At 43.9% G+C, this 13,395-nt stretch overlaps 1 protein-coding gene across 4 annotated transcripts in view; it reads right to left on the bottom strand.

Annotated features, from left to right (window-relative positions):
- TPM4 (tropomyosin 4) overlaps nt 1-13,395 on the bottom strand; it is a 152,558-nt gene that overhangs the window by 28,066 nt on the left and 111,097 nt on the right. For all 4 annotated transcript variants that reach the window (XM_082259961.1, XM_082259960.1, XM_082259962.1 and 1 more), the window contains one exon: nt 1,032-1,165. In XM_082259961.1, the coding sequence (XP_082116087.1) occupies nt 1,032-1,165 (134 nt within the window). The remainder of the gene's footprint in view (nt 1-1,031; nt 1,166-13,395) is intronic.

Genomic DNA, 13,395 nt, shown 5'->3' with positions numbered 1-13,395 from the left:
AATGTAAACCTATATTAGCAGTCTGCCTGCAAAGAATAAGTCACTTGTTTCTGCATTAGTTTTCACAAGTGTGAAAAAAGAAAAGGAAAGGTCTACAAATTTGTTCAGCTGTTAGGTGTTGATTTTTGTTATTTACACAGCACCAGCAAATTCAGCAAAGCTTCAATAAGTAAACAACCTTCGAAAAGTAGTCCCTGCAAAATGAATACTTCACTGTCCCTACCACAGTCGGGTGGATTTAACTTTTTAGAAAGTTTTTGGACTAAAGAAGAAAACAATCACAAAGAACTAGCAAGCTGCACACACAACAGTGTTTATTGGAAGATCTGGTCCCTGAACTCCAGCTTTACAAGGTTTCAATGCTGAGTACTGCGCTCAGGGCCGCTGATAGGGGGGGGGGGGACCACCAGCCCTCTTGTAGGGGGCCCGAGCACACAGGAGGGCCCACATAGAGAGGGGGATTAGTGATGTATAACAAATACAGAAATCTTCCTCCATCACCTGAATCTGATCTGTCCCTCTCCCTGCTATCAGCTTTTATCTGTTGAGAAAGACAGTTGTCCCTCACTAATCCTCCTCCCTTGTGTGCCCCCCCCCCTCCCAGCACTTATCTCTGCTCAGGAGTTTATTTGTAAATTGTAACTTTGTTTCTCTCTCTCTGTCTCTCTGATCACTGAGCTCCAACTGCCCAGCCTGTATATTTTTCTCATCTCATCATCTTTTTTATTAAACATAGTTATTTTTTAGATTTAGCAGGAATTATGCAAGTTATGTTATATTTGTGTCTGCCAATAGTGATTTTAGCTAAATATATCTTTAAAATTTTCTTGGGGGGGCCCTGCCAGTTAGTCTGTATGGGGCCCCGCGATTTCTAACAGCAGCCCTGACTGCGCTACATTTTCCTGACTACCATTTAATTGTGATGATGGCATTTTATAAGCACTTTGGCGTTGCTTGCTAGAAATAAGAACAGTATCACACACACATGCCCAGACTAGAAACATGTATTAAATAAAGTATTTTATAAATACCTCTCGCTCTCATCAGCTGCCTTTTCTGCTTCTTCCAGTTTCTGTAAAGCTGTAGCTAGACGTTCCTGAGCTCTATCCAACTCCTCTTCTACAAGCTGGATTCGACGGTTCAAGGCAGCTACTTCTCCTTCAGCCTGAAATACAGAAAAAAAAAGCATTAATGTATACTTTCTAGATTTTAATCAAATACCTAAAATATGTCATTACACAGCCTGTGTTATCATATGCATATTATTCAACATAGAAAATAAAATAAAAAAATGACTTTTAGGGAAAAAATAAAATAAAATTGAAAATGCACTTTAGTTTTTCTTTGGGAATGACCAATCCATTGTGACCATATGCCACCAAACTTCCAAGGGCAATTTCTGCACATGTTATTGAACTTATACAAAAAAAGCCCAGAAGCAAGAAGGTAGACTCGCACGAAGCCAGCTGTGGGAGCATCTAAGACTGGAGTCGTTTCTCTACTAGCATAGTACAAAAAATAGAATCTCAGTAGCTGAGTGGGATGAGGCAGTTGTTCATCTACATGCACACCTAGCAGAGCCAAAGAAGGGCTCAGCTGTAAGTTAAGTTGCATTTAAGAGTTAATCACAGAAGACACTTATATCTTGGACACGTGGGGTGTAATTGGGGGTAATTTCCATGTAGCCTCTGTGCGATGTAGTATAAACTTGGTTTGAAACCGTATATACTACATGTTTGGAGCATCTCCCCAGACAGCCCTCTTAAACCTCATTTGTCTAGATCAGGTAGGTCTGTCACCAAGATCATAAACAAATTAGTTTGGGTGAGTCAAAGCAAAGTAGACATAAGTAAAAAGAATAGAGATGTTTTATAAAGCCCCTACTTATCAACACTCGCTCCACTGGGTTTGCCTGAGGGGTAATAGGTTGTGCTTCATGGTGCAGTTGAAAAACAAAAAGTAAAGTGAAAAAAAAAAAAAAAAAAAAAGGTATGAAAAAGCATCTGGCTCACCGCACAATTACGTAATTGACTTGTGGAGCGCCTCCTCCAAGACACAGTATGCTCCCCTTCGGGGTGTCTTGGGGGTGGTGCTCTACTTTTACGGGGGCAACCCCCTGAACCCACTGGATGATGACCTCCCTTTGGTTTATTTTAGTGCAAAGGTTTGACTATTTTTCTCACGATTAAACTCTCGATGTAATAATTGCATGGATTGCCAGAAGCCCACTTGACGAAAATGCCTATGTTTTTCGACCATTATTTGTTATAGAATCGTTTCCATTATTGTATCATTTCTATTGATGCTTGTCTTTGTTATTCTCTAATAAAAAATTTCTTGAAAGAAAAAGCATCTGGCTGGATGAATCCTATTTAAATTTAGGGTCCTGAAAGGTTGGAATGGCCTCATTGTGTATAAGGTTCTGTAATGTTTCTACACCACATCATGTCCACGATTGAGGGTCAGGTATCGATCAAAACAAGGGCAGGTTAGGACTGCCCCTAATGGCTTAAAAGGGGACCGCTGATTAAGTTGGAGGAGTTTGTGTGTTGCCGTTTTCCATGCTCGAAGGGCAATTTTTGTAAGTGTCGGTGTGGTTGGATATGCCTTGATGCCTCTACAGACCAGATTGCTAAGTTTTGGGAGGGAGCTCAAAACAGCTGCCTCCAACTGCAGGGTTGTATTATCCCTAGGTTGCACAAACCACTATATTACCATCACCGGAACTGAGGACCTATAATAAACATGGAAGCTGGTGAGGGCAAGACCCACCTTTCTCCATGGGCAGGTGTAATGTGAACAAACACTGTTCTGGGTGGGTTCCCAGCCCAAATTAGGTTGGAGATACATTAATCTTCTATAAAAGATCATTTTAGGGATCCACACCTTGCATGGTATAGAGACATATAAAAGTTGGAGGAGCAATACAATTTTTGGCAAACTAATTCATCCCATAAATGCAGGGGGGGGGGGGGGGAGGAGGGAGTCCTTTCCAAGAGGAGCACCCAGTTTTAAAGAAAGTACATCACTGTTCACATTGATATCCAGATACCTAAAATGCTCCCCCTGCTGAAGAGGGGAAGGGCTCCCCAATGTCAAATTGCCTGACATCAAAGCTAATGGGATGGATTTGGACTGGTTATTAACTATACATGGGAAGTATCCAACAGTAATAAATAAATCTAGCGTGGCTTAAAGAGAGGTTCCTGCATTCTTTAAATAGAGAAAGGAGTCATTAGCATAAAGCCACAATCGTTCCTCCAGCCGAAGTTGCTCTACAGTGGGGAGGAGTGCAGGAGAACCACGAGTTACAATGCCAAGACAAATAAGCTAGGAGAGGCTTATTGCCACAACCTCTCTGTAAGATAACAGTAAGAAAGAGTGGCAGAAGTACAAATTACTACCTTGGGTGCAGTGTACAATTTTTGCAGCAAATTTATAATAATCTTTGGTCCAAATACAAAATTATATGATGGGATGTACTTCTATGCACTGCCCACAGGTAGGTCCTACTTCAATGAGTGAAATGCTTTTTCGGCATCAGAAGCCAACAACCCTAGTCCTTGTGTTGTCGTGAACTTATGTTTAGTAGGTAAACTGGTTAATATAAAGCACAATGGTCTAGTTATTTTCCAGCTTGGGCACCAGCACAATCACTGCCTCAGATTTTGACTTAGGGAAAAAAAAACCTGGAGAATCGAACAGCTGGAGCATAGATGTGAAGATCTTCATATTGGGAATAAAATTCACTGGGCAGACTTACAACTGGGGTCTTAACCACTTGCCAAGACAAGATCGACCCTCGAACCTCCTCCAGGTTAATATTAGCAATTAGTTAGGCCTGCCGTTGAGTACGAGTGTAAGTGCCAGGTCACACTAGCAATGCACGGCTTCGGGGGCGACCAGTGAAGTCGCATGCACCGCGTCTTCGGCGCGACTTGCATGGATTTCATATAATGAATGTCAATGCAAGTCGCTCCGATGTCGCCCCGAAGTAGTACAGGAACTACTTTCTAAGTCGGAGCGACTTGAGTCGCTCCTATTAGAACGGTTCCCGTAGCACTGAATGGACCGCGACTTGTCAGGCTGACCAGTCACCTTCGGTTCACTCTCCAAGCAGGTAGACAGGGTAATCTGAGTAAAGCCTAGTTTTTTTTTTCCCCTTCAACCCATCCGGCTGCACGAAAAAAAACAAATAAAAACCAACAGCTCAGGTCAGAGCCGCTGTACTAAAAATCTGATGTTAGTACAGTGATCTCCACTGCTGTTCTATTGTGTTCTGGCAGGGGGACAACCCCCCGGGCCAGAACACTCTGGTCCGAGCCCCCAGACATTGGCTGAAAGCGCTGATCAGGAGCCGGACGGCAGACCTTTGTTGGTCATGCCCCTTCGACAGAAGGCTTCTGTCAGACCAGCTGCAGTACACGCAGGCCAAATGTCAGCCGGTTTCTATTGAACCGGCCAATGCCGCCTGACATTCGGCCCATGTGTACTAGGCTAGAAGATACAGATAGTATTATGTGAATGTGTGTAAGTGGTAGTTTTTTTTACCTTGCTGAATAAATGATGTAATGTAATTATACACTGTCATGTTAGGACATGACAACATGATGCATGTTAATGCATCAACTGCATTTATATTTGTCTGAAGGAAAAAAAGAGGGTACAGGTCCTGAATGGTCTGGTTTTCATCCATGAAAAGTGAAAAGACATAAAATAAAAGCGAGAATTCCCGGATGTGCTTTGTATTGTTAAAGTTATCCCATTTCTGCGCATCTGCTGGAAAGACAGGGCACGGGATTAAAACAAAGAGCTGTGTTCCTGAGGCGTAATGAAGATTACACACCGTGTATAACATAAGTGGCAAAGCATTTTAATGTATGAAACGAGAATGAAATAAGTGTGAGAAACTGGCTGAGTAGACGAGTAGAGCGGAGGAAAAGATAAGTGCTATACGTCATGGGAACTCCACCTTTTTCCTTTATACATTGTGGGCTCAGTGTGTGAGGGATTTGCCTTATAAGGTAAAAGGCAGTATGGGAAGGCTGAGGAACAGGAAAATGCCTGGCATGCCTGCAGAGACTAGTCGTAGAGGCTGCTCTATACCATCCGTGCTAACCAGCATGAAATGCTCATCACATTTTGTCTGCCTTCTAACTGATGATAGAACGTTTCATTTCCAACTGCCTTTACAAGTTCATACTTTGACAACAAAAGTATGTGAGAAATGGCTCTCTAGAGAGGCGGCAGTCCGCCGGTCTAAAAAAAAAAAAAAAAAAAAAAAAACTCCTGGAGCCAACATGTGTTGTCTAGGTCTATGAACACTTCATTGGCCTTTAAAAATTTTACACGTTTGCTTAAAGTCAAAAGTATTCAAAATACTTAGCTCCATATATTTTGCATAACTACCCATGAAAATGCTTTTAAAGAATTCTTTGGACATTGCATAAACTTTTTTTTAGCTATTTTAGGATAGAAACAGAACAGAAACTATAACCACTTAAGGACCAGGCCTATGTCTGACACTTATTGTTAAGAAGTTAAAATCAGTATTTTTTTTGCTAGAAAATTACTTAGAACCCCCAAAAATTATTATTATTATTTTTTTTTTAGCAGAGACCCTAAAGAATAAAATTGGAGATCGTTGCAATACTTTATGTCACATTTTATTTGCGCAACGGTCTTAAACGCAATTTTGACAAAAAAAAAAAAAAACGCCTTTTGGAATTAAAGAAAGAACAGTAAAGTTAGCCCAATGTTTTCTATAATGTGAAAGAATGTTATGCCGAGTAAATAGATACACAACATTTCATGCTTTAAACCTGTGCAAAAGGTCAAAAAGACCTCAGATCTCAAAAAAGTGAGTACACCCCTCACATTTTTGTAAATATTTTATTATATCTTTTCATGTGATAGCACTGAAGAAATGACACTTTGCTACAATGTAAAGTAGTGAGTGTACAGCTTGTATAACAGTGTAAATTTGCTGTCCCCTCAAAACAACAAACACACAGCTAGTGCATTACCCATCGCCGTTTCTAAAATTTTTAATAAAATGCCAAATGCATGCTCTGATGAAGGGAGCTTAACTCCCGAAACGCGTTAGCGGTCCTATCTACAAGGACATGTTCCAGTTCATGTGTGGTGGATTCTTGTAACACGATTTTAACACTCTTCTTGTCTGAGTATGCATTTGGCATTTTATTAAAAATGTTATCAACGGTGACCACAGGTAATGCACTAGGTGTTTGCGCCTCCTTTTTCTTTTCTTTCATGCACCCATGTTGGGAGTCCCCTGCCTGAGGAGAGCAACACGCCAGTCTTTCCCTTCGGAGTGAGCGCTTGGCTGAATTGTTTGTAACACAGCCATTAATGTCTAAACCGCCTGCAGAAAAAGTGAGTACACCTCTAAGTGAAAACATCCAAATAGGGCCAAAAGGGTAAATATTGTGTGGCCACCAATATTTTCCAGAAATGGCTTAACCCTCTTGGGCATGGAGTTCACCAGAGCTTCACAGGTTGCCACTGGAGTCCTCTTCCACTCCTCCATGACGACATCACGGAGCTGGTGGATGTTGTAGACCTTGCGCTCCTCCACCTACTATTTGAGGATGCCCCACAGATGCTCAATAGGGTTTAGGTCTGGAGACATGCTTGGCCAGTCCATCACCTTTACCCTCAGCTTCTTTAGCAAGGCAGTGGTCATCTTGGATGTGCGTTTGAGGTCGTATTGTTGGAATACTGCCCTGTGGCTCAGTCTCTGAAGGGAGGGGATCATGCTCTGCTTCAGTATGTCACAGTACATGTTGGCATTCATGGTTCCCTCAATGAACTGTAGCTCCCCAGTGCCGGCAGCCCCAGACCATGACACTCCACCCACCATTCTTGGACTGTAGGCAAGTTACACTTGTCTTTGTACTCCTCACCTGGTTGCCCCCACACACGCTTGACACCATTTGAACCAAAATAATTTTATCTTGGTCTCATCAGACCACAGGACATGGTTCCAGCAATCCATGTCCTTAATCTGTTTGTCTTCAGCAAAACTGTTTCCGGGCTTTCTTGTGCATCATCTTTAGAAGAGGCTTTCTTCTGGGACGACAGCCATGCAATTTGATGCAGTGTGCGGTGTATGGTCTGAGCACTGACAGGCTGACCCCCCCCCCCACCCCTTCAACCTCTGCAGCAATGCTGGCAGCACTCATACATCTATGTCCCAAAGACAACCACTGGATATGACACTGAGCATGTGCACTCAACCTCTTTGGTCGACTACGGCGATACCTGTTCCAAGTGGAACCTGTCCTGTTAAACCGCTGTATTGTCTTGGCCACCGTGCTGCAGCTTTGTTTCAGGGTCTTGGCAATCTTCTTAAAGCCTAGGTCATACAAAACTAGGCCATACAAGCTGTACACTCACTACTTTACACTGTAGCAAAGTGTCATTTCTTCAGTGTTGTCACATGAAAAGATATAATAAAATATTTCCAAAAATGTGAGGGGTGTACTCACTTTTGTGAGATACTGTACACTTTAAAGAAAAAAAAAAAGTCGTCTTTTTTTCAGCCCGACGTCGCACTGGTCCTCAAAGACCAAAGAGTTGAGTGGTGGCCATCTCGCCCTCCCTCGACTTCCTGCCTGGGACATGGACAGACTGGATAATTTTCTCTGCTTCCGGTAAGCGGGGAAAACGACCGGAAAGTGGTGGGAGGGGTGCCACCCTTAAAAGTGATCCTGCAGCGAATCCGCAGCTGAGACCACTTATGTGAGAGTACCGCCTGCCCTGTAAGGAAAATACCGGGCTTATGGCAGCTATCTGCTGCCATAACCACGATATTTAACGTCAAAGTACCGACGTAAAACTGCGGCAGGTGGGCCAGAACTGGTTAATATTTCAAATTATATTAACAGATTTCAGTCTCTAAAGGTCAGTACACACAAGAAAATCAGAAGCAAGATTCGTACGACCAATTGACCGATTATCTCACTGTCCAAATAGTGCTTTCGACAGCCAATTCCGACTTTTTAAACAACAAAAACTAAAGGTGCAAGCTATAAAATATTTATTGTAAGTGAACACGTCAGATTTTCATTTGGTAGTTTTCGCCCCCCCCCCCCCCCCCAAGAATCTCGTAATAGAGACTACGCATGCTCGGAAATGAAAGAATACATTACAAAACACTTCAACATTACTTCCGAAGTTGTACTTTGTCGTACAATAATTTTTGTACAGTGCGTAACCTATTCACTTATGATAGGATAATAACATGCAACAGAAAATGGACGATTATTTGCCTGATAATCTCATAGGGTGTACAAGGCTTAAGTCCAGCCATACACGGTTCGAATCTCAGCCAGTTCTGCAGGAACTGACCAAGATTTGAACCATTAATGGGCAGGCTGAATGTACCAAGTTGATCGATCACTATCTTCTCCCAGCAGGGACGGCTTCCCCCGCTGGGACAAGACAATTGCTTGGCATTAGGGATTCCCCTGTCAACACTGTCTGTGTTGATGGGGGAATCAAGTAAATTGCAGGAAAAATATCTGCTCCATGTATAGCCGGCCTAATGGCACTTTTCCACTGCAAGTACCGGCTCGGCTCCACTCGGGCCCTGCTTGGCTCTGTACGGTTTTGGAACGGTTCGCTTTGCCACTGAAGTAAAGTGGGTGGGAGAACAACGATTTTCTGACCAATCAGTGGCTAGTAGTGACAAAAAGTCAAGGCTGCATGCAAAGGATTGTGGGATATGGTACCAGTACGGCCCTCTTGGAACCACAACCGAGGTGGTACTGTTTAAGCGAGCCGTACCATTCGGTTCCATGTAGTGGAAAAGCGCCGCCGTACCGTACCAAACCGTTCCAGCACCGTACCATGCGGTACCATGCAGTGGAAAAGCGCAAAAACAAGCCGAACCGGTCGGTTCCATGCAGTGGAAAAGCACCATAACCCAGCTGCTCAGATGACGTTAAAGTGGTTATAAACCCACCTTTATAATAATTGGTACCTATAGGCAAGCCTATAAGGCAGCTTACCTATAGGTACTGTAAATATCTCCTTAACTTGCACCGTTTAGGAGATATTTAAATTGCATGCAGCTGATGACGTGATCGGCGCAGGTGCTCTGAAGAAACGGCTGCCCGTGCTGTTACGTCAGAGCCCTGTGCCGTAACCGGCAGGACCCGCGCGCATGCGGGGGAGTGAGGTCACTTGGCTCTGGCCAGTGATACAGCCGGAGTCCACATACCCGGAAGGAAAACAGGTGAAAATGGATGTGGCCGCCAGCGGGGACAACGCAGGCTTCGTTTGCAGGCAAGTGTCACAGAATGTGCTAGTATGCGATGAATACTAGCACATTATGCATTTACTTTGCAAAGAAGAAAAAAAAAAAAAAAAAAAAAACGGAAGACTTTACTTCCTCTTTAAAACACACGATATGACTACGTTTACATTTAACTGTTCCTTAAACTGGATCCTTTCACACAAGTGGCCCGATTAGATCCACCCAGGAATCATATGTCTAGAAAAAAAAAAAAATGCCACTAGACAATTCTGCATAATGTAGTATTACAGGACAACAGTATTTTACAGAACATGCCAGAAATTACTACTAGTATAGTGCAAAACCCAGGGAGAGCATAGTACGCTAATACGGACACTGCTCCAAGTCAACAATAGTGTCTTCAACGCAAAATCACTGCACTCTCCTTAGCTACCTTACACACCATTGTCCAATTGAAGATTCACTTGAAAGCGTACCTTCTTCCCCCAAAAAGAACTTCCATATTGTCACCTATCCCCCACTCCCCTCCATCTTGTGGATTTTATTTTCTGAATTAATGTTTTGCCTAAGTGAAAATGACGTGTTCCTCTCCCAAGTAGCCACCAGCAATATCCACATCAGGTTTCCAAGGAGGCATCAGCTTACAGACAAGCAGCTGGAGGAGGAGGGTGGACCTATCAATGCATCATCAGGAGCCAGCTTCAAGAACCCAAAGGAGAAGGCCGGCTCCTGATGACAGAAAGAAAGATGGTGGGAAGATTACACTAGATTCCATGGGCATGCATGTATGTTATTGGAGCATAAGCCAGGGAAACTGGTTTAGAGGGGAATAAAAGCAAACCCCCCTCCCCCCAGGTATTAAGATATTTTTTAAGAACTGGTTATGACAATTACATACAGTATTTACAGTCAGGTTCATAAAGATTGGGACAACGACACAATTCTAATCTTTATGGCTCTATATGCCATCACAATGGATTTGAAATGAAACAAACAAGATGTTCTTTAACTGCAGACTTTCAGCTTTAATTTGAGGGCATTTACATCCAAATCAGATGAAAGGTATAGGAATTACAACAATTAACAAGTCATCCTGAAATCCCGCCAATGAAATGAATTTGAGAAAAATTTTAGTCCTTTTCCTTCAAAATTTTCTTGTCACTGCAGTAGAAAACAAACGTTGAGTTGACCCCCGACTAATGACTGCAAAACTCAATGAAAGTTCTTAAAATGAAAAACATTTTATAGCGTATGATGACCAGCTTTAGACTCTTTTTGAGGCCATCGTTGGATATATTTTCTTCCAGAACCAAAACAAACAGTATGTAGCTTATGAGATCTGATATGGAAACAGTCGTTAACTACCTGTATTTAGTGCAATACTGAAATTAATTTTAGGTTTTCAAGGTTGTCAGCGCCGGTTCACACTGGCGCGACGCTACTTTCAGGGGCGACCTCCGAGATCGCGGTGCGAGCAGCGCGCCGCGACCTCGGAGCGGCCGCCACAGACTTCATAACATTGAAGTCTATGGCGGTCGCCTCCTGGTCGCCCCAAAGAAGCTCCGGACCCTTTTTCTAGGTCGGAGCGACTTGTGTCGCTCCTATTAGAACGGGTCCGTAGCTTCCCTATGGGAGGCGACCTGCGGCGACCAGGTCGCCTCACAGGTCGCCCTAGTGTGAACCGGGGCTCAATTGCCTAAATGGTAGAACGGATTAGAAAAGAAGGTTTTCTTAATTACACTGGAGAATGAGAGAATTTGTGTTCTTTATAAAAAGGTGTTTACAAAAGGAGTCTGCGTCTTAGGCTGGCCATACATGGATCATTCTTTTTTGATCAGCTAGTGGGTTGAGCGACAAAAACTAAGCAGGTTTCCCCATCCATACATTTGAGGGACGGTGGAACTCCCCCAGAATCAGAATACACTGATCAGCACTGCATCCAATTGACTGAATGCACTGATCGAGTGAAAATTTTCCAACAATCCAGTTCAGGAAAAAAGTTGATCAATAGATCAACTTCTCATAAATGGGTGCGATCATGCATGGATTGAAATTTGGTCAAATTTTGATCCATGTATGACTAGCTTTAACCGGTTGCCGACCGCCGCACGACTATATACTGCGGCGGTCAGCCCCGGCCAGGCAGAGTGACGTAGCGGTACGTCACTAGCCTTCGCCGCTCTGGCGCGCGCGCGCGCGCGCACCCGCGGTCCCGCCGATGACTCGATTGGGTTCAGAACCGATCAGTCATCAGGTCCAGGCCAATCATTTTTGGTCTGGACCTGTTGATCGGTCCTGCCCAATCAGATCTCCCTCTAAGCCTGTGAAATGTAAACACAGGCTTAGAGGAGATGTGCCCTCCCCTCCCAACGGTCTTTTCGGATCCAGCGTGAGAGGAGAGCACATCTAATTGTAAGTACAGCACCAAGCACGTACATACACACTTAGATAGGCACATTTCACCCCCGATCGCCCCCCCAATTAACCCCTACAGCACCTGACACAACACACACTATATACAGCATATAGTATATACCTATATACCTGTATAAGTGTGATTTGTGAACAGGTGTAGCCCTTGCGACCCCCCCTTTTCCACTCAAATTACCCCCCACCCCCCCCTAATAAAGATTTAACCCACTGATCTCCCCTGACCCCCCCCTGATCACCGCCGTTAACCCCTACACCCTCTGTCACATCAGCACTAATACAAACGCAATATACGGTGTTATTGTATTTTTGTATTAGTGTGATTGTGATCAGAATTAGCGCAGGCGACTAAGTTTCTGTCCCAAGAAGGTTTAGGGTCCCCGCCACCCGCCCAATAAAGATTTAAGCCCCTAACCCCCCCCTGATCACCCCTACACCCCCTGCCATAACACACACCGTATACAGTATATAGCATTTTGCTATATACCCGTATAAGTGTGATTTGTGGTCAGGTCTAGCGCTTGCGACCCCCTTTTTTCCACTTGAATTACCCGCCACCCCCCCCTAATAAAGATTTGAGTCCCTGATCTCCCCTGACCCCCCCCTGATCACCGCTAGTTAACCCCTACACCCTCTGTCACATCAGCACTAATACAAACGTAATATACTGTGTTTTTGTATTTTTGTATTAGTGTGATTGTGATCAGAATTAGCGCAGGCGACTAAGTTTGTGTCCCAAGGAGGTTTAGGGTCCCCGCCACCCGCCCAATAAAGATTTAATCCCCTGATCCCCCCCTGATCACCCCTACACCCCCTGCCACAATGCACACTGTATACAGTATATAGCATTTTCTATATACCCGTATAAGTGTGACTTGTGACCAGGTTTAGCGCTTGCCACCGTTCCTTTTATCCTTAGGATACCCGCCAGTCCCTTCCAATAAAGATTTAAACCCCTGATCCCCCCCTGATCACCCCTACACCCCCTGCCACAACGCACACTGTATACAGTATATAGCATTTTCTATATACCCGTATAAGTGTGACTTGTGACCAGGTTTAGCGCTTGCCACCGTTTCTTTTATCCGTAGGATACCCGCCAGTCCCTTCCAATAAAGATTTAAACCCCTGATCCCCCCCTGATCACATCCCGTTAACCCCTACACCCTCTGTCACATTAGCACTAATACACACATAATATACTGTTTTTACTGTATTTTGTATTGGTGTCATTGTGACTTGAGGTTGCGCTAGCTAGCTAGTTTCTTTCCCAAAGGAGGTTTAGGGTCCCCGCCACCCCCCCCCAGATCCCCGGCGCATAGTTTAGAAGTAACCCCTTGATCACCACGCACGCACCTACACTTCCATTTCTAGTATAGTGTTTGAACAGATCAATATCTGATCTGATCAGAGCTATACTAGCGCCCCCATAGTTTAGGGTTCCCAAAACGCGGTGTTTGCACGATCAGCACTGATTCCGGCCAGCACCTGCGTTTAACCCTTTCACCCAGGTAAGTGTAGTAATCAATAGATTACTGTCACTTACAAAAAACACAAGACACAAAACCGCTGTGTTAGCAGAGTCAGGCCTGATCCCTGCTAGCATTAGCAGTTTTTTTGGTAGCGCTTGAAATAGTCTTCGACAACCAGGTGCTTTTATTACCTGTGAGTCGCATCACTGT

This window comes from Pelophylax lessonae (genome assembly GCF_965119305.1).
Source record: "Pelophylax lessonae genome assembly, chromosome: 1".
NCBI lineage: Eukaryota > Metazoa > Chordata > Amphibia > Anura > Ranidae > Pelophylax > Pelophylax lessonae.
Note: the sequence above shows the minus strand (reverse complement) of the source record. Positions and strands in the feature narration are given on the sequence as shown.